At 35.9% G+C, this 22084-nt stretch overlaps 2 protein-coding genes across 2 annotated transcripts; one reads left to right on the forward strand and one right to left on the reverse strand.

Moving 5' to 3' along the window:
• Positions 1-2384: 2384 nt before the first annotated feature.
• LOC121378738 (metaxin-1-like) lies at positions 2385-12054 on the reverse strand. Its single transcript, XM_041507029.1, has 8 exons — positions 11957-12054; positions 8381-8450; positions 6945-7021; positions 6148-6240; positions 5100-5279; positions 4146-4222; positions 3346-3500; positions 2385-2756 (listed from the first exon to the last, which is right to left on the reverse strand). The coding sequence occupies exons 1-8, from the start codon at positions 12038-12040 to the stop codon at positions 2500-2502; spliced, it is 993 nt and encodes a 330-aa protein (XP_041362963.1). The 5' UTR covers positions 12041-12054; the 3' UTR covers positions 2385-2499.
• Positions 12055-12259: 205 nt separating this feature from the next.
• On the forward strand, positions 12260-21790 carry LOC121378745 (ADP-dependent glucokinase-like). The gene is made up of 5 exons (XM_041507038.1): positions 12260-12473; positions 16265-16490; positions 17414-17479; positions 18455-18871; positions 19675-21790. The coding sequence occupies exons 1-5, from the start codon at positions 12298-12300 to the stop codon at positions 20248-20250; spliced, it is 1461 nt and encodes a 486-aa protein (XP_041362972.1). The 5' UTR covers positions 12260-12297; the 3' UTR covers positions 20251-21790.
• The last annotated feature ends 294 nt before the right edge of the window (positions 21791-22084 follow it).

The following is a 22084-nucleotide window of genomic DNA, read 5'->3' on the forward strand; positions in this document are numbered from 1 at the left end:
TTAATACTAACAGTCATCAGCTAACAGTGCTGGTGATGTCATCAGCCAACAGTGCTGGTGATGTGATCAGCCAACAGTGCTGGTGATGTGATCAGCCAACAGTGCTGGTGATGTCATCAGCTAACACTGCTGGTGATGTGATCAGCCAAAAGCGCTGGTGATGTCATCAGCCAACAGTGCTGGTGATGTCATCAGCTAACAGTGCTGGTGATGTCATCAGCCAACAGTGCTGGTGATGTGATCAGCCAAAAGCGCTGGTGATGTCATCAGCCAACAGTGCTGGTGATGTCATCAGCTAACAATGCTGGTGATGTCATGGCACAAAGTGGTTTGTACAAAACTGCAGTGGCTTTCTACAATTCAACAATAAAATTATAAGATAATAATTGCACTAAAAATATTTCTGGGACTTCTCCTTTTATAAATATATTTTCACTGGTCTTGCCTAAACAACAAGAATTCAACAGAGTTGAGATGTTTTGCCCACCAAAATGTGGCTGCATGTAAACCTTTTCACTTTTCTGGGTTTTTTTTTAAAATAAATAAAATTGATTTGATTGACTTTTTAAAAGTAATTTTAAATTAGTATTTAAATATATTCATGTAAGCCATTTGTTTTTTTAAAATAAAATAAACCTGATTTTTTTTTTTTTTTGGTAATTAATTTTTAATTTATATTTGTTTGTGAAAAGTGAATCTAAATGCAAAAAGATAATGTAACAAAATGTAAAATTTGACTCCATCTTCACTTCCAGAAAAGTAATATGTATATACCCAATTCATCCAGGCAAGAACCATCTACAAAAGAAACTGTCCCTGAAACTATCATTCACACTAAAAATCCTCCCGATTATGTAATTTTCACAAAGATTAATATGGACCCTATCGATTCAGTGAGATTCACCAACTTAATTCACCTTATAATTCACAAAAACCACAAATATTTATTCATTCATGTTGTTAATATTCAAACAAGTAATTTCTCACTTCAATTCATCACTGCCTTGTCATCCGTGATGGTTATCGACACTAAGCTTACTTATAGTCTTGTTATTTACAATATTTGACACAGTTTCATCATTGCCTTGTTGATCTTCAAAGGAGATTAATATTAGATTAATCCTTGTGTTGCGAGTCTTCAAATCTTAATATTAAAGCGACTATCATGAGTTTTCTGCCATTTTTTTCTACTAAGAGTACTTTTAACAAATAAAATTATATTAAATAAATTTTCTTGTTAACATGTTGGTGTCTGTATATATACAATGTGTTTCTTGTTATTCTAATATTTTTAAGTAGCCTCAAACGGGATTTGGTCTCCAAATAATTTTGTTTGTTCGAAAAAATATGTATACTGAACACCACTGAAAACACAGCAGTCTAATTTGTACATACATGTAGTTGTAAAAAGGATATGAGAAATAGTAATAATACATTTAACTACATTTTGTATCACTGGATGTCTTCTGGTAGGCAATAAACAACCCGAAAATTATATACACAGGTTAGTTATTGTGTGTTTTGTACCAACCTCACACGTGATATAGCAGTAACAATTAAAAAATTGGGTGATGCATTTTTAAAGGAGTTCAGTATATTATGGAACAAAATAAAGTTTGACCTAATACAAACTCTAGGAAGATAAGAAACTTATTTGTTATACAACCATGTATATTTTAATTAAGCAGGAAAAAAATTGATTTAATATGCAATTTCAGTCATTATAATAATTAATTTATACTCTCTCTCTCTCTCTCTCTCTCTCTCTCTCTCTCTCTCTCTCTCTCTCCCTCTCTCTCTCCCCCTCCCTCTCTCTCTCCTCCCTCCTCTCTCCCTCCCTCTCTCTCTCTCCCTCCCTCATTTTCATATATCATTATATACTTTCATTTACTCTAGATACTTGTTAAAATCCAGGTCCTTGTGAATATATTATTTTAATTAAGTCTGCCTATAAAGTAGTAACTACATTGTGTTTGTATAAATTAGATATAAAATTACTGTAACAACCCATGTCTTCTCCCTTTGCATGGGTTGATATTTGTCAACATGGGAATGGTCAAGAAAAACTAAACAGTTATTAAATTTAAAAAAAGCCCCAAATGTCTCTATTAGTGGATACTACATTAACCTACTGAACTAATACAAACTCTAGGACGATCAGAAACTTATTTGTTATACAGCCATATATATTTTAATTAAGCAGGAAAATATTGATTTAATATGCAATTTCAGTCATTATAATAATTTATAATGTCTCTATTAGTGGGCAATACATTAACCTTCTGACTACTGCAGGCGTGACACACTGTACCCCGCATACAGTGCATTCACTCATTCATGTCACATAGCACCGACTGGAAATAATAATAGAACAAACTTGTACCCCCCTCAACATGGTTTTTATCCAAAATTAATCCAGTATTTCAGAAGGTTAACAATGGCAGAAAACTGAGGACAGTTCCTTTAACACTCTGATTCAGCAACGGTTAATATTTGACACTAAGATTCCTCTTCCTCTTGCTGATCCTCGAACAGGGGATCAAGAAGCTCAAAGTCCGGTGCTTTACACTCGCTAGGGGAGGAAATGGCCTTCTCCTCACAGAAATCGATTTGTATCAAGCCACTCAGGAACGCGTAGCCCACCATGGTTGTGAGGGCGAACATGGCAGCAAGGATCATGTTGCGCTGTCTGTTTGGGAAGTCGGCATTCTGGGCCATTTTCTTGTCATCCTCCTGCTTTCGCTTGGAATCGGATTCTAAAATGGAAAGAAGGAAGGAAGAAATGTTTTATTAAACGATGCACTCAATACATTTTAATTATGATTATATGTTTAAGGACTTCTAAAATGAAAACAGAAATTATTTTGGGAAGCCAGCAATCTAGGATATTTTCTTGTCGTCGTCCTTCTTTCGCTTGAAATCAGTTTCTAAAACAGAATGCACAAAATGTTTTATTTAACGATGACTCAACACATTTTAATTATGGTTATATGGTGTCTGACATATGGTTAAGGACTTCCAAAATGAAAACAGAAACATTTGCACTACTACTGACATTAGAATGACTCGAAACACACCGAATATAGGAAGGAAATGGTTTATTTAACGACGCACTCAACACATTTTATTTAAGGTTATATACACTGAATACAGAGACACGGGTATCTGAAATAAGAACGTCTTTTTATATGTTATTTTAGGCCTCATAAACATCTTTGCTGGAAACATCTCACAATGACAGCAAACTCCTGACAGTCTTTTCAATAGATATTTGACATGATGTTCTCTCTTCAACTAACATTAGTGGTACCAGACCAGAGAGGGAAGAACAACTGGCACACTTACCTGAGGTTGGAGGGAAGTATCTGCGAAGTATTTTGTCACACAGGTTACTCAGATTATCACAGCCTTTTAGATGATTCTGGATCTGGTTGTTAGGCAAAGGAGCTTTCAGAATGGGAGCCAGGTAGCCAAACACCAAGGCATCAAGTGAAGTAGGCCTGAAATTAACAAAGACACACAGTTGTATTTAATTATCTGCTTGCAGCTGGCAGGAAATTCCGCTCAAGGTTATGTCTTCCTAAGCCAGCATTATTTACTTCCTTGTGGAAGTCTCCTCCCCCCCCCCCCCCCCCCCCCCCCCCCCCCCTCCCACAATGCAAATCAGGGTATCTTCACCAACAAACAATTAAAATCATTGAAATTCACCTTTACAAAAAACCAAAAAAACAAAACCCAACATTACAAGTGGTAAAGGCTATGGAAAATCACTTTAATCTGCATTGAGCAAAAGAAAAATTCTACATTCAAGAACTATAACTATCAATTTTTTTTATAAATTTAATTCTTGGCAAAGTTATGGGCCTTGAGTACATTCCCTTGAAAGTCAAAATTGATCTGACCATAACTCTGTGAACAATGGGTAAATCCCCATGGAAGTCAAACTTGACCTGTAACTCTACATGAAAATCATATGTCTAAAATTTCTGTTCCATATCTTGAGGCATTGTTAAAAATAATAAGTCTGGAAAACTATATGCAGGACAGACAAACAGATGGTTGGATGGATAAAACCTATTGTTCTCTTCAGTTGGGACAAAAACAAAGAAAAAACCCAACAACCTATAAAATAATTGGCAACTTACATTTTACCAAAGAAAAATTCTTTATCACCCAGCTTGTAACTAAGATGGTTGAGGCACTCTCTTGCATCACGATATATCTGTGGAAGTGAAGAGGAACATTAAATGACAAACACCTTCCTTTATCACATTGGCACATTTTAAGCTATGGCTATTTGATTTCCAACATATGGGTATTGCAATACTATGTCTAGATGGTGAGATAGAAAACCTACAGCCACTCCTTCCACATGGGAACAAGGATCTTACATTACTTTCCTTTTAAATCACTAGATGTATCATGTCCATAATGCATAATAGCAGTAACCATATAATAAGTGAAATTACTTGAATACGAATCCAGCAAAATCGCATAGATTTTTGTCTATCACATGGCCTACCTTTCATCCCACTGGCTAGCCAGGATGGATTTTTATCTTATGAGAAGGGGGAACCCACACGGATAGGGCAAAAGCACTGTCAGAGAGTTGTTATATAGTGACAGGAAAACATATGGTGGGGAGTGAAAACCCCCCCACAAGAGGTGTAATTGGCTGGAGGCCCTTGGCTATGCCAATCTTTATCCACAAAAGTTTTCTAGGTGATGTCCATGAAAGTAAACCAATGCCGTGTATGTGGGAAATTAAGAAAAAAAGTTAGTTCGTTTTGTTTAACGACACCACTAGAGCACATTGATTTATTAATAATTGGCTATTGGCTATCAAACGTTTGGTAATTCTGAATATAGTCTTAGAGAGGAAATCTGCTACATTTTTTCCATTAATAACAAGGGATCTTTTATATGTACCATCCCACAGACAGGATAGCACATACCACAGCCTTGATATACCAGTCGTGGTGCACCGAATGAAAAGAGAAAAAGCCCAATGGGCCCACCGACGGGCATCGATCCTAGACCGACCACGCATCAAGCGAGCGCTTTACCACTGGGCTACAAGTAAAGAAAGAAATACTGACCTTGGCTTCAACTTCTGAAGTTGTAATATTTGCTCCATTGTTTGGAAGGAACACTCTCATCCAAGCTTCTTTCTGCATGCGACCAGGCACATAAAAGTTGAGTGGGAATGGGACAATTTTAGCATACCATGGTCTTGTCACATCCACAAATGTTTTACTATCTATCCACCAAAGATGTAGCTAGAAAAAAAAACTAAAATATCTTATACAGTGAAACCAGTCTACACCAGACCCTGAGTAAAAACTGGAATCCTGTCAAAACTGGCCAAGTTTTATGGTCCTGAATTTTTTAAATTCTAAAACACAACCCTCTAAAGACCGGATCCTGTCTACATCGGATAAATATTAGGTCTCCGATGTGATCTGGTTTAGACAAGTTTCACTGTGCTTCAAATTACATGTATTGTCTAAAAATACAACCACATTATTTTATTTTCAGTGAGACCGAAGAATTAAAACTATATGAATTATAATTCTTTCCATATAATGGTGTTGCATGGTTAGATGATTGTAAAACCTGTGTACTCCTTAGTAACTTATGACAAATTAAGGTTAGAGTCTGGTTTTGTTTAACGACACCACTAGAACACACTGATTTATTAATCATTGACTACTGTAAACATCTGAAATTTTGACATATGACCTTAAGAGGAAACCTGCTATATTTTTTCATTAGCCGCAAGGGATCTTTTAAATGCACTTTCCACGGACATGACAACACATACCACAACCTTTGATATATCAGTCATGAGGCACTGATTGAGAAAGGACAAAACCCAGAGAACAGATTCATCAAAGAGATTTGTTCCTCAGACCCATTCACCTCAGGCATACACTCTACCGACTGAGCTAGATCCCACACACTAGTTCTATTACAGAGTAAGGAAAATTGTAAAAAAAGTTTATAAAACATAGATGTAATGTCAATGCTGCTTGGTTAAAAGCAAGAGAGAATATGTCTTCAGTTTTCCAAATTACTAACAATATGTTTTGACTAGCTTAGAAATGGATACTACTGTATCTTCACTTTTTAAAAGACTATACATACAATTGCAGGAAGCAGTTTTTCCTCCAGCATGGAAGAATATGCTATGACATCAGCACCCTGTTTGTTGGACAGTTCAAAATCAGAACCCCAGCGCTGTAAAACAAATTGATATAGTAGTCAATACAAACATCTACAGCTTTACATTTATAGCATAACAAAATTTCTGAGAGTACTGCTAAAGCAATACATGTCCCCTACTAGGCACAACAATTTTTTGTGTCGATCTCCTAAGTTCAAGGGCGATAACTGTGAATTAATGAATAAATTGCCACAAAAGTTAAACCTGATCTGTAACAGTACACAATAAGGCTATATACAAAATGTCATCTCAACATCTTCAGGGATTGCAACCCCCCCCCCCCCCCCCAAAAAAAAAACCCCATCTGAAAAGCTATATATGGAACAGACAGGTCGGAGGCGAAACCTGTATATGGACATGCAGTGTGATGAATATGCAAATGTGGAACCATAATGCATGTTTCATTGAACCAGGAATTACTGTTTGTGAAACATGGAGCTAAATGTGACACACAAATGTTGATGCCATCTCCGCTGCCATGTTCATGTCCCGAGTGAAATAATTTTAATTTGTCACGGGCTTTAACCAGTGACAATGAAAATTAGTTCTCGAGGGACATAAACAACATACAAACTGTTTGTGAGTTTAATATCCTATTTATAATCGATCTTAATTTATCACTTTGATACGTACCAAGATATTTTTAACCATATGGGTAATAAATACCTATATCTCGCCTATTTTAACTTGTAAAAGTGTGGAAAAAATATAGTATTACCTGCTTTCTGAGATAGCTGAAAATTCCAGACACTTTTGTTTCCGTCACAGCCCTGTGTCTCAAGATTGGAAATGCACCTAGAAACAAAAACTGTAAAATTACTCATCTGATTATGAACTGAATTAAAACCAAAATTATTATTACAATTTACAGTGAGGTTGTCCTCTTCTTTTGAAAGCTGTAAAAAATATATTATAAGAAATGAACAAAATCTAGCTTGGAGAATCATTTAAAAAATAAGACTGAAAGTTAAAGCAATTCCAGTAAAGCAACAATATAATTTATTAATGAGTAACAAAAATAGTTACAATATTGAAGGAAGGAAATGTTTTATTTAACGATGCACTCAACACATTTTATTTACGGTTGTATGGCATCAGACATATGGTTAAGGACCACAAAGATATATATAGAGAGGAAACCTGCTGTTGCCACTTCATAGGCTACTCTTTATGATTAGCAGCAAGGGATCTTTTATATGTACCATCCCACAGACAGGATAGTACATACCACGACCTTTGTTACACCAGTCATGGTGCACTGGCTGGAACAAGAAATAGCCCAGTGGGGCCACCGATGGGGATTGATCCTAAACCGACCGCGCATCCTGCCCCAAACAATATTGAAGCAGCTGTTTGAATGTTGCATGTTAATATAGGCTAAGCCTCTTGGCCAAGCCTGTTATCTTTTGTCAAATGCATACTGTTTAAAACAATGTTACATACTGGCTGCTTTATTGTTACCAAAAATATTTATTAATTTTTGTTTTGAAATGTAAAGATTATCAGGGCTTTGACAATTGTCAAATTCACCAACTGCGAATTTTAAAAACAAATGATGAATCTTATTTTAATTTTGCAATATAATTTCAAGTATAGTTAATATTTTGTTTTAAAGTATCTTGCTTTCTGCTATTTTTGAAGTTCGATAAATAATTTGACAAAATATTTTGCTCACATAGAGTATCACTGGATTATTATATCTTGAACTACAAGCCCAGAAAAAAAGGATTACAATCACATAATTGAAGCTACTAGCCAAACAACTAGCTTCTGTCAAACATTCAGTTGAAACAAGTGCCCTATAACTGAATGTTACGTGAACATTGCTAACTACAAGCATTTTCATATTCTCAAGTTAGTTATGTAAATACTATGTGTGAGATCAATTAATTTAAATCTATTTATAACAAATAAATGTAAAAATAGCGAAATATCGCTCTTAAAAGTTTGATATAGCATCTTAATATATCAATAATTAAAATTTTATATTTTAAACAAAATGGGCCGAATTTACAAAGCCAGTTATGACTTACATGTACATGCGTTTAACTAGTACTACATACATTTACAATGCTTAAAGACCTGCATTTAAGCAAAACTGGCTTTGTAAATTGGGCCAATTAAATCTAAGCAGTTACAGTGTCAAAGACTGACCAGATGGAGATCTCAGTGTGTTTCCCGTCTTTCTTATTCGGACTGGCACACCAGAAAACTTACAATATGCCTGCAACACAAATGTAAAGTCACAATGTAAAGCTGAACAATATATATTTAATACAAGAGATGTGGCAATTTTAATGCATGGTAAACTGAACGTTAACAAAAAAAAGTAATTAAAAAAAACTTATCTGATGGTTTTCTTTTATTAAAAAACAGAAATCATAAATGTTCAATGAATAAATCTCCACAAACCCCCACCTCCAAACCGAGCAATTCCTAAATTACCACATTTAAGAATAATATGTAAATTATGTAATCATCATTCTATTTTAAAATATAGCAGGGTTTCTACAATTTTCTTAACATCCACTAGCCATGGGATCAGTGATTTTCAAAATCCACTAGCATGTGGTTAAAAATCTACTAGCCCTACTTCTGTATGTAACCTAAATTTGTACCAAAAATACTAGAAAATAAAAAACAAAACAAATATGTCCTAAGCACTTTATAATCACTATTAATAATAGTTAACGTGCAATTTGTATTATGATTAGTTACAAGTACAAATAACATTAACTATTCTAAATAAATTAATGTTTTATTTAGTGTACCACTGAAAAATGCTAACTTTTGTTCAAAGTTCTGGATATATTTGAATATATATATTAATCTGACAAATGGGTATATCGAACTATGTTATATAATGGACAATAACACGAGTGTCCTTTAGCATTGTTCTATTATATATGAGAATAACACTAAGAGATGACTAATACTTTGGCAATCGATCGTCGAGGACCAAATGGTAGCCAGCTACTATGTCTAAAAAAATGCATTTCTTTTCTAAATATGATGCCAGATACCTTTAGTTTGATTATTCCCAAGTTGAATCATAACATTAAACTTACATGTTGGTAACCGGTATCGACACTAAACGAAGAAACCCCAGATGCCCATATGTGAAACTCCATTACTGTTGCGCTGACATAGGACACAGTGTGCAGAAACGTGAGCAGGGATAGAAGCTAACGCTCGCCCCCTTGCCCCAGGCGAGTAGAAATCCCTGGGGGCGAGTACAATTTAAATGGCACTAGTCCCCCAGGAGAGTAATACTGGGCAGTTGTGACCCAGATTCATGATGCCGACAGTCAAACTAGTTTGTCAATAAAACCTGTTAAACATACAAACTGTAGATGTATTTCATCAAAATTTGCCATGACAGATCGACAAAGTCAAAAGTATCGCAGTTTCGTTTGGTCTCGAAAAATCCAGATATTTACTACAAGCGCAATCAGAACTTTCCGTTTTTTGTTTCCGAATTCCAAAAATTGCCGTAATATTCTGATTATAGATGACGCGTGTTTGGAAGAGAAAATGTTTTTTTTTAATCGTGTGTGTGCAGGATTTCTGAAGGGGGGGGGGGGGTCCAAATGTGATGACTGATCTCCCCTTTTACACAGCACACCTCTTACAGCTTAACAAATCATGCTTGAATTTACAAACAGGTGTGTGTGTGTCTGGACCCCTGGATCCGCTACTAGTGTATGTGTGAGTGTTGGTGCTATGTGTTCGTTTCATCAGTAGTACATACAGTCTTTAATTAAACGCATTGTAATAGATCATGTTGGCATCGATTGATTTTAACTAGCTGCTTCCAAACGTTTCGAGTTGAGATTTCCAAGTTTACCAGTGGATATCAAAGGACAGAATAAAATAATTCAGTAACAGTAAAGATAATTATTGAGTTTTATTTGCATCATTAAAGATAAAGTACAAGCAACATAGTAATGCGTGTTCAATCCTTGAACAACTTGCTAGGTCCCATATAGTTAAAGTCTTCTCAAACTTCTTCAATAATGAAGTTGGGGTGGTGGTGGTGGGGGGGGCGCTAGTGATTTTTCCTGGGGACTAGTAACTTTCCTCAGCTACTAGTCCCCTGGGCCAGTGAAAATATTTCCTAATTTCTACAACTGACGTGAGTTGACTATCACGCCAACATTTAGTAGTCGTATCATGCACGCTCGATTGGTAAACAACATGTAAAAATTGTAAGTTTAATGTCATGACTAGACTCAAGAATAAATCAAACTAAATGTCTGTGGATTTAGGATTTAGGAAAAAATGTGTATTACAAATACAGTAGCTGGCTACCATTTGGTCATGAATCGACAACTGGCGAAGTATTGCATACAGTCATCTCTAGTATTATTCGCACATATAATAGTTCGCACATATAATAGAATAACACTAAATGACACTCAAGCTAGGTGAAAAAAAGTGCAAGAAATGTCCAGCATCTTCAATTGGGTGCCCGCAAGCACAAGATGGATTGTTACTTATGTACTTATGTAATATCTGCTGCATTCTATTGCCATTATAAAAGTATGATGGTATAATCCAGTGTTCTTGCTGGGTGAAAATTAAAGGAGGGTGGCCACATGGCACCACACCCTTCAAAAATTTCAATAAATAAAACTCAAAAATATGAAAAGCAAAAAAACTAATAAATTATTTTAAAAAGTGGGGGGGGGGGGAGCTTGGTTACCATATTGTTGCATGTTGGTTGACTTTGTGGAAAGACACTCCTTATTTTGCCTACAAAAAAGTTTATACGAAATACAAGCGGACTCGTCTTTTAATTGAACCAAAGATGTTATCAGTCTGACATTCACAAGTAGTTCCGGTTTTGCTGAACCGATCAAAGTTTTAATATTATTATTATTTTAATAAAGATTTCAAGATATACGAAAAACAATAAAGATATTTGTAAAGTGATCCCCTAATGTCGGATAAATTTTTTTTACTGAATCCGTAACAAATGAAAAACTCATGATGAATTTGGGCCTGAGCGTAGCCTAATGAATTTCTTTTTGTTTTGTTTGGCAGTTGTTGTTTTTTTAAAGGTTTTATAATATTTCTATCTCGTTTAAATAACTAATGTGGATATATTCACGTTATTTAATAATTATAAACCCTGCTGTTAATTTAATAATCGGGGCAAATCGACTCACTTTTGGGGTGAAATGACTCAGTACGAATAAGATTTAGAATGAACCAACCCTGGGTGAACGGGTCTAAGAGCAAAACAACACAGGGTTCAAAATGGTTTTAGGGCAAAACTACCCGGATTCAAATGGAGCAGCGAGAACACTGAATCGGTAATTTGGTGATGAAGAATGACTAATGTCACATTGTCAGCTGACATGTTGTTCCATAGTTTAATGGTGGATAGCTCGAGTCACCTCTATACCTCCCCTTATTGATATGTTGTAGGGAGAGCTAGACGGTACTTTGTGTAATACTTCGGCAATCATCAATAAGATAAGGGCTAGAGCAGTAGAGGTGATTCGAGCTAAAAGGCAGCCAGAAAGGAAGTTTTGCCAAACCCTACTGATGACAACAATTTTGTTGCAACAGGTTACATTCAAAAATTTTAAAAATCTGTTTGCAATTTGCCAATTTATTCAAAACAAATATCCTTGCCAAGTTGACATTGACAAAATTAAACTATAACAACATTTTCTGGTGAAGGGTCACAAAAAGACACATTTTATAACTGTCATATCTTACTAAAACAGCAAGACAATTTGGATCACTGGAAGGAAGACCCCAATTTCCCCTCCAAACTTGCATTTGTATAACGTCGTCTGCCATTTTGTATTAAAAAGTGCACTTCCGCGTTTGCGGATTAATCCCTCCAAGAATAATCAAAGTTAAATAAAAACAGTAGCAAGTTATCGTATAAAAATAAGTGTATGGAAGTCATTATATAACGATATATATGTTTCTACAAAAATACAATTACAAAACAAATTTGATCTGTAGGCACTACATTGTATATCAGTATAAACATCCTGTGGTGTTGTTCGGCACGTTGCCAAATCATCCAAAGCAAGTGCCGAAAGATAACGATGTTTGTCAAAAGTATAATTGCAGGCATCTTATTTGGTTTTCTGGCATACATTTTTTTCTTCTATTACAACATCAAGCAAACATCTGTAGAAGATGACCTTGAACAAAATATAATTTTATCATGGAAAAACAAAGTTAAATTCCCGGCCACTCGGTTTAGAAAGCTTGCAGTGGGGTAATATTATTAATATTATGAATACTATTTTATTAAATTACACATTTATTATTTAATAATAAACTAACATTTAAACACACATACAATAATATGCTTTACCACAGAAAAAACATTATGCCCCAAAATGTATTTGGGACATCATTATGATTGACAAAGCTTTACAAGTATTTAACTCGGAGTACTGACTGTACTCTGCCGTTCGAGAGCTAAAGCAAATATCCAGACCGAATTGTAATCATTGTTAACAACTACGATAAATTACTCTCCTACCTTTAATTACTATTACATTTTCCCCAAATTTTGTCCATACACAAATTGTGAAAAAAACCCATACAGTGAAACAGATTCCACATACAAGAGATTGTAACGATGTCACCAATATCAACTTCATTGAGAAGGGTACCAGACGTTTCGCCCCTAGGTCTATTCACCCCCAGTCAGTTCGCCCCCAAATAGGATGTCAGTTCGCCCCCACGTCAAACACACACAACACAAAGGTACCAGTTTGCCCCCAGTCAGTTCGGGTCATGTTCCTGGCGTGGAAAGTCATGAAATTTTTATATTGGTCATGGAACAGCCTGAGTGTAATAAAGTTCTTTCTGATATATCCATACGTGTTTGTTCTGTGTTGAATACGAATGCCAGGCTAGGCAGGTCAGGTCAGGTCATAGGATTTTACGTGCACATTCAGAATAAGCTGTTGTAGCACACGCCTGTCCTCCGTCCATGACAGGCCAGGCTAGGCTGGTCGTACGCGCTTTTATGGCCATTATCACGTGTTAACCTGCTAACTGTAATCAGTAATAGTGTTTTTAGAAGATGATAATCTTTTTTGATGTTCATGGTTACTAATTAGTGGCCAAAAGAACCCCCGCAATAATCCCTCAGTTAGAATAATGCTCACCAGAAGAGGCCATATCGAATTGCTGTTCAAAGCCCTCTTAGGTGTTAGCCGAATATGCATAATCAGCATCAAGGTTATGTAGCTGCTTAACCATTGTTTTATTTGTTTATTTCTATTTGAATTTGTGAAAAAATGTCGGGTGTCTACGCTTATTCAGCACCTTACGTTTAATTACATCTGAAAAAAATATAACCCCGTATTACTAAGAAAAGAAACACACACGAACACACTTTAACATCCTCTAAAGAAACAGTACAATAATTGTTTAAATGTAACAACTAATTGGGGGCGAACTGACAAATATTTGGGGGCAAACAGTTGGGGGCGAACTGGTACATGGGGCGAACAGGTCAAACTGGGGGCGAACTGGCTGGGGGGGGGGGCGAAACGTCATGGATTCCATTGAGAATGCATAGGGCAAAATACATGTTATTTTGTGCCGTCTGCTATTTTACATTTTTATGGAATACTCTTCAAGAGGGGTGAAAGCCTCTGAAGTATGTGACGTAATTAATATGAAATAAATGTGCTCTAGGGGACAGGATGTAGCTCAGTGGTACAGTGCTCGCCTGACGCATGATCAATATAGGATTGATTCTCGTCAGTGGACCCATTTGGCTATTTCTCGTTTCAGCCAATGCTCCACAACTGGTGTCACAAAGACTGTGGTATGTACTGTCTGTGGGATTGTGCATATAAAAGATCCCTTGCTGCTAATTGAAAAGAGTAGCCCATGAAGTGGCGACAGCAGGTTTTCTCTCAGTATCTATGTGGTCCAATGCCATATAACCATAAATGACCGGCGTCGGTGGCGTAGTGGTTAGGCCATCGGTCTACAGGCTGGTAGGTACTGTGTTCGGATCCCAGTCGAGGCATGGGATTTTTAATCCAGATACCGACTCCAAACCCTGAGTGAATGCTCCGCAAGGCTCAATGGGTAGGTGTAAACCACTTGCACCGACCAGTGATCCATAACTGGTTCAACAAAGGCCATGGTTTGTTCTATCCTGCTTGTGGGAAGTGCAAATAAAAGATCCCTTGCTGTCTGTCATAAAAGAGTAGCCTATGTGGCGACAGCGGGTTTCCTCTAAAAAAATATGTGTGGTCCTTAACCATATGTCTGACGCCATATAACCGTAAATAAAATGTGTTGAGTGCGTCGTTAAATAAAACACTTCTTTCTTTTTTCTTTTTATAACCATAAATAAAATGTGTAGAGTGCGTCGTTAAATAAAACATTTCCTTCATTCCTTGAATGTGCCTTAGTGGTGTCTTTAAATAAAACACACTTTAAACTTTTTTTAATATGACGTGATCACATTTGACTTTATATCATAACACATTATGACGTTAGATTAAGTCATATTCTTTCTCCCCTCTTGGAGAGTATTCTATAAAAAGACAAAATGGCAGCTGTCACAAAATTACATACTTTCTGCCCTATGCTATCTCAGCGTAGTTGATATAGGTGACATAGTTATCGTCTAGTATGTGTAATCTGTGTCATTGTAATGTTTTTTTCAAGATTTCTGTCTGGACAAAATGTGGTTAAAATCTTAACAAAAAATAAAGGTAGGAGAGCAATTTATCGTAGTTGTTAACAATTTGGTTCGGACTCTAGACTGACATTTGTACAGTTAAGATTGCTCTCTCATTGAGAGGATACTCTAGCATAAACACAGAATGACCAACTACCACACAGTAGACAACGATTCCAGCTCTAATACAACAAAAATTCTAAGTTTGACGCTAAATACTTCACATTGATCATTGCCGATAACAAATATTTTGCTTGTTCACCACTAATACACACACTACAGGAAGAACCCTGTCAGCATCTACATATTTAATCGGAACACAATTGAAAGTGGGTGCTGTCTGGTTTCTTCATGTAGTGTGTATTACTGGTTACTATGTAAAATATTTGTTAGCGAACTCTAAAATGATCAATGTTAACCATTTATTCATTCATGGCTTTAATAAAAACAGCAGCACCATTCGATGCCCCAAACTCTGTCAGGGTAATAATAAAACAAAAGTATTGAACATGCAAAAGGAATTATGTGGATAAAACATGGCAACTAAAATTGCACACTTTATGTACGTATATGCGTATGTATGTTCTATAACGGCACAATATTTAACGCAAATTATCATTCTGTTGGTGTGCCAGTTACGCAACTTTAAATTCATGCGAACTGCCAATCTGTTAAGTGGTGAACCATTATGTCAAAATTTAAATGCTGCTGATGTGCAGTACATCAGTAGTTGAAAATGAAATATAAAAATATAGTCTCAGCTGGTTTAAAACGATGATAGTATAAAATTACTGTTTTAGGGTTAGTTAACTCACCAATTAATTCTAATAACCGATCAATATGGTACCTAAGAAAATCTCATGTGGACCGACTTCTGGTTACCTAAATTTTGGAAATATTATACCCTGCTTTAACTATTTCAGGAATCAGTTTAGCTTTGCCCAACACCCACTCGACACCTTTTGTGGCAGTTGTCCTTTATTATTTCTTGTGTATGTGTGAACGCAACATGGCTTACCTCCAGGGTTAGGATGTTTAGAGTAATTAATGGAATAAAACCAAGTTAAATCTTACTAACCACTAACAACTGGCCTGTCCTGGACAGATGGCTCAGATAGCTGAAGTGTGACAGCATGCTTCGATCTTAATTGAATATATGTATATTTATAAAAAAAGCTGAAATAAAGGAAAAATAAAATTATGTGAATTGAAAATAATATTGTTAATCCGTTTTGCCATAATATCAATGACTTGCACTCTAGCTCATGAAACAAGTGTTTGATTTTTCACTTACCTTAAAAAAGTTAAATATTTTTCTTCAATTTTTAATTTATCTTTTTTGGTTGTAGAATCAACTCGAATGTTGACTACATTGTACCAGGATTGGATTTGCTCAAGAAACTTGGGCTGACGCCGGGGGATATGAAAGACCACAAGATCCTGTTATCCTTGAACGAGTTGCAAGAAACATTTTTTCATTTCTTCGCGAAAGGTTCTGCAGCTGAGCGTGTTTATGATAACCCAGATGTTTTTGGACAGATACGACAAACAGCAGAATCCTTGGACACAATTGAAGTAATTCATCGTAATTCACTGTACAGTAACTATGTCATATTTTAAAAATAATTTTAAAGTTTGTTTTGTTTAACAACACCACTAGAGCACATTGATTAATGAATCATCAGCTATTGGATGTCGAACATTTGATAATTTTGATTTGTAGTCATCAGAGGAAACTTGCTACATTTTTTCCACTAGTACAAGGGATCTTTTATATGCACTTTCCCACAGACAGGAAAACACATACCACAGCCTTTGACCAGTTGTGGTGCACTGGTGGAAATGAAAAACCCCACCCAATTAGTTGAAGAGATCCACCGAGGTGATTCGATCCTGCAATGCAAGCATGTCAGCCAAACACTTTAACCCACTGAGCTAAATCCTGCCCCTATTTAAAAAATAAATGCAATGAGCCAGATTTAAAAAGAAAGAAGTGATCATATTCTGTAAACCAAACGCTCGTAACAAATGGCCCCGACTCTGCTTCTTTTAAAGCGCTCGCCTGATGCGTGGTCAGTCTAGGATCGATCTCCGTCGGTGGCCCATTGGGCTACTTCTCATTTCAGCCAGTGTACCATGACTGGTATATCAACGGACATGGTATGTGCTATCCTATCTATGGGATAGTACATATAAAATATCCCTTGCTACTAATGGAAAAATGTAGCAGGTTTGTCAAAATCACCAAATGTCTGTCATCCAATAGCCGATGATTAATCAATCAATGTGCTCTAGTAGTGTCATTAAACAAAATCAAACTTTACATTATGATGTCAACTGTCACAAAATGTCACTGATTGATAAATTGTTAGGTGATGACTTGGGTCTAAATGTGAGTATTTAGTAAATGTTTCAACATTCATTAATAAATATGCATTATTATGTTTATTATTTTTCACCTAACAGTCTATACATGTATCTGTTTAACATTCTTTCAGCAATATATTGGTGGCAATGCTGCTCTCATAGCAGCACAGACTGCGGCCTTGTTTCCAAATGTTAAGGTATGTTATCCATCATTTACTGTTAAATAGTGTCTCATTCTGTGGGTCGTATTGTTTTTAGACATGTAGTGGTACCAGTAGTATGGGTTTATTACGATTTCGATTGCAACTTGATGATGTTTTAAAATTGTGATGATATTGGCTATGTTGATAATATGATTATATAGAGTATACTATATGAGTGGCCATTAGATACTATTTATCTTAAGAGTTGTTTTAAAATGTAAGTAACCAGTAAACATAAATAATAAGTTTTATGTTAACTTTTATGTCACAGAGCAGTCACAGATTGTGCTTATTTCATTGGATGATATGGCTACATGGCAACAGGGTCATAAACTAGGAGCAGTCAGTTGTATGTATTTTAATCAGTAACACATTACTGCTATGTGATATCATAAATAAAACCTGATATTCTCACAAACAGGTGAATATGAAAATTACATGTATGATCCGTATTTATGTTTATTTCATCATTATTGGGTTTGCATTAATCAATAGTAGGTGTAATTCTCCATGAAATTATTGAAGCCAAAATATCCAGCAACCAAAACTTCAAACAGAGTCAGACTAATAAAATATTACTCTTGCATGAGCTTAATTTATTTAATTTTTAAAAATTATTACCAAGTTTACATTATAATTAACAGTAAGTACACTTCTCCATCGATGGGGCTGAATGTAGATCAGTAGTTAAGTGTCAGCCTGATACTCGGTTTGTTTGGGATCGATTTCTGCCAGTGGGGCCTGTTCTAGCCAGTGTACCATGACTAGTATATCAAATTCCGTGGTATGTGTTATCCTGTCTGTGGGATGGTGCATATAAAAGATCCCTTGCTGCCAATTGAAAAATTTAGTTTGTTTCGTCTCTAAGACTATATGTCAAACTTACCAAATGATTGACATCCAATAGTAAATCAATGTGCTCTTGCGGTGTCATTAAATAAAACAAACTTTTAACTTTTCTCCATGTAGATACTATTTGTCGGACCTGTTGGTCCACAACTCCGAAGTTTGATGCCCGACGCGATTGAGATCCCCGAGTCGAGTCGCATAGCCAGTGACGAAGTTCACCTCATCATGGAGTACCAGGTGGGGGACTCGTGGGGGGGTGTTGTCACCACTGTAGCCAACCGTTTCATCTCGAGCTACGACGAGTCCAATTCACAGCTCACCATGCTGGACACTTTCTTTGAAGGGGTGAACACGTTTCAGCCCGATCTCATCGTCATATCGGGGTTACACCTTCTTGATGGACAGGCAGCCGAATTCAGCGGTGCAAAGGTCAGGACCTTAGTGGCTCACCTCCAAGCTGTTCCGCATCTGGATCCGATCCATTTGGAATTTGCCAGCATGACGAATCAGGCTTTTGTTAAGCAGCTTGTACATGAGGTAACATGCTTCAGGCATTATTTTTGTCTATTTGTTAAGTGTTTTCATAAACATTCTGGGTTAAAATATGTGTTTTGGCTCATTGTGTTTGAAAAATTAAATTAATTTGTTTCTCAAGTACATGTATATGAACCCAAAGCTTTGTTCCAGAAAAAAATTAATTTCAAATCTGGGGATTAAAGGATAGCTATGTTGTCTCAGTTTTGAAATCGAAAAATTCGAATTAATTTTTTTTTGAATTTAACAATGTACAAGTTTTCATTCTATCTTAACGACAAAAATTGTTAACCGTATTCTTTTGTGCAAGTTGACAATGAATAGTCTCAATTGTAAATGAAATCATGTTAAAATTGATAGTCTAGTGCAGTTATTATCAAGTCCAATTTCTGAAATGAAATCTGTTTTTGTTATTTATGATGAGATTATTCAGTTCCACAGTCTTGTATTCCTTTCTTTTTTGTGGGGAGGTGGGACGTAGCCCAGTGGTAAAATGCTCGCTTGATGAGCGGTCAGTCTAGGATTGATCCCAGTAGGTGGACACATTGGGCTATTTCTTGTTCCAGCCAGTGCACCACAACTGGTATATCAAAGGCCATGGTATATGCTATCCTGTCTGTGGGGTAGTGCATATAAGAGATCCCTTGCTGCTAATGGAAAAATGTAGCGGATTTCCTCTCTAAGACTACATGTATATATCAAAATTACCAAATATTTGGCATCCAGTAGCCGATGATTAATAAATCAGTGTTCTAGTGGTGTCATTAAACAAAACAAAACTATTCTTTCTTTTTATTTTCCTTCAGGTATTACCGAATATCGACTCTTTGGGTTTGAATGAACAGGAACTGTTTGTGTCATCAGCTGCCTGCGGTGGTCCCCACTCCTCTGACCTTGGAGCCGAAGGTCAGCCCGTGATTCATAAAGTCACAGACATTATACTCTGGTTATTAAAAACCTTTGGTCAGTCCGAAACCCATCCTCAGTCCAGACTGACCAGAATACATTTCCACTCACTCACGTATCACATTATTGGCACCAAAGGTTTAGTTTGGAACAATATACAATCTGCCGTTGCGGCTGGTGCATCCAGGGCAAGCCATCAAGCGTGCGACGTCGAAGAATTAAATTCAGATATTGTGGATATTAAGATACCTTTACGGTACAAGTTGTTCACGGGCGATGAAGAAAGAGATTTTAACAGCAGTGAACCTGTGACATATTTTACAAGAGAGGGCTATCATTTTGCATTCAGTCCGGTTTTAGTGTGCAAAAAGCCACTGAAGACTGTAGGTCTTGGTGATGCTATTTCTGCAACTGGGTTAATGTATTCGGAGTTCATGGTTAAAAATACCCATCTGTATGGTGATGATTTTTTTTAAGTTTTGGTTTATTTTTTTTGATCAGTGATATATTATTATCATAGTGTACATGTAATTTTTATTGACCATTTCATGAAAATATTTTCAGTTCTTTTATTTTTTTGGATTAATTGGTATATCTGCCAACTGCTTCATTAGGCATGTCATGAAATTTTGTTTGTATTCTGTTATTTTTATTTGTATTAATATATTTAAGTTTAATATAAATATAAGATTTTCAGTAATTTATGCTCAAATATCACATAATTTAACCAGTTGTGGTTTCATTTCGGGTTTTTTTAAACAGTTTTTTTTTTTCTGTCTCAGTTCTTCTTGTTATCCAAACAGTTGGTCTATTATACAAAGTGATTGGTCAGTTACACAAAACGCTTGTTAACATTTATAAATATTGCTTTACCACATAATTTCTTACTACTTACACATTATACGATATGTTGTTATACACGAATGCTGGTCAACTCGCCCCAAAACCAACTTGCCCCCTACCAACTCGCCCCAAACTTTACTGTCGGTATATAATTGTGACAAAATTGAAAATGGATGTCTACAGCTTTGGTGTCATTTTATTTATTAATGTTACAGTGAAACTCTGCTATTACGACCATTTATTAAATGGTTTTATATTGGGGAGATCTTAATATTCGATATTACAATGAACTGTCGAGCCTATTTTAACCATGTTTGTGAGTTTGTCCCTTATTTCCTTAAAGGAATGATTAGGCAAGGCTTTTGGACTCTGACTGGTGTGCATATTCAACAATATTTAATGCACATTATTGATCAAAATATTGGTATATTAATTAATATAATGGTAATGATATGAGTTGACTAAACAGTGTGGGGCGAGTTGACCAACAACAATGGGGGTGAGTTGGTTTTGGGGCAAGTTGACCTGCTCCTGTTATACCATTATACTTACATTTCAACTCCAGCATGTCTTGTTGTTTTATATAACCAGTTTGTATAGTGAATCCTTTGATTTTCTTTGATATGAAACTTGTTGTAACCCTATCAGTATAAACTACTAACATGAATACTTACTGGGCATAATAGAAAGATATTATTGCTTAGCTATAGAAACATCCATGTATGTCACATATTGTATACAAAGATCAGTTTTTAGAAAGTAAAATTAATAACAAAATGTATTGAAATGTGTGTGGGTACACACATGCACACACACATACACATAAACACACACACACACATACACAAGAGCACACACACACACACACACACACAAGCACATACACATTCACATACAAACACACACACATAAACACTCATACGCACGCACACAAAACAAAAGATTTGATGGTGGTTTCCCGGATTACAATGTATTAACATCAGTCTAGATAAAATACGTAAAAGGACAGTCTATTATTACATCTCGCACAGATGCAATACATTTGAACACTGATTTAATAATCATCGGCTACTGGATGTAATGCATTCGTTAATTTTGACATAATATAATTAGAGTCTTAGAGAGGAAACCCACTACATTTTTCCATTAATAGTAAGGGATCTTTTATATGTACCACACACAGACAGGATAGCACATTCCACAGCCTTTGATACTGGGTTTCCTCTGTAAGACTACTTGTGAAAATGACCAAATGTTTGACATCCAATAGCCGATGATTAATAAATCAATGTGCTCTAGTGGTGTCATTAAACAAAGAAAAACCAACAAAACCCCCACTTTGTTTAAGCGCCACCTACGTATAGTTTTGACCACATGACTTACACTTCCCAAGTATTTATGATCATTCTGTGTGTACCAAACTCAGGAATTATGTTCTGTGTATGTACTGGTAGAGGATATTGAAAG

This window comes from Gigantopelta aegis, chromosome 2 (genome assembly GCF_016097555.1).
Source record: "Gigantopelta aegis isolate Gae_Host chromosome 2, Gae_host_genome, whole genome shotgun sequence".
In the NCBI taxonomy this organism is placed as follows: Eukaryota; Metazoa; Mollusca; class Gastropoda; order Neomphalida; family Peltospiridae; genus Gigantopelta; species Gigantopelta aegis.

Excerpts from the sequence above, each read along its gene's own strand:
- LOC121378738 (XM_041507029.1), bottom strand. The coding sequence starts at position 12,040 with ATGGCAGACGACGTTATACAAATGCAAGTTTGGAGGGGAAATTGGGGT. Across the intron at positions 5,280-6,147 it reads AAAAACTGCTTCCTGCAATT|CTACATCTTTGGTGGATAGA; the intron begins GTATGTATAGTC and ends TTTTTTTTCTAG. Across the intron at positions 4,223-5,099 it reads CTTCAGAAGTTGAAGCCAAG|ATATATCGTGATGCAAGAGA; the intron begins GTCAGTATTTCT and ends TCACTTCCACAG.
- LOC121378745 (XM_041507038.1), top strand. The coding sequence starts at position 12,298 with ATGTTTGTCAAAAGTATAATTGCAGGCATCTTATTTGGTTTTCTGGCA. Across the intron at positions 12,474-16,264 it reads TTTAGAAAGCTTGCAGTGGG|AATCAACTCGAATGTTGACT; the intron begins GTAATATTATTA and ends TTTTGGTTGTAG. Across the intron at positions 17,480-18,454 it reads CCTTGTTTCCAAATGTTAAG|ATACTATTTGTCGGACCTGT; the intron begins GTATGTTATCCA and ends TTCTCCATGTAG.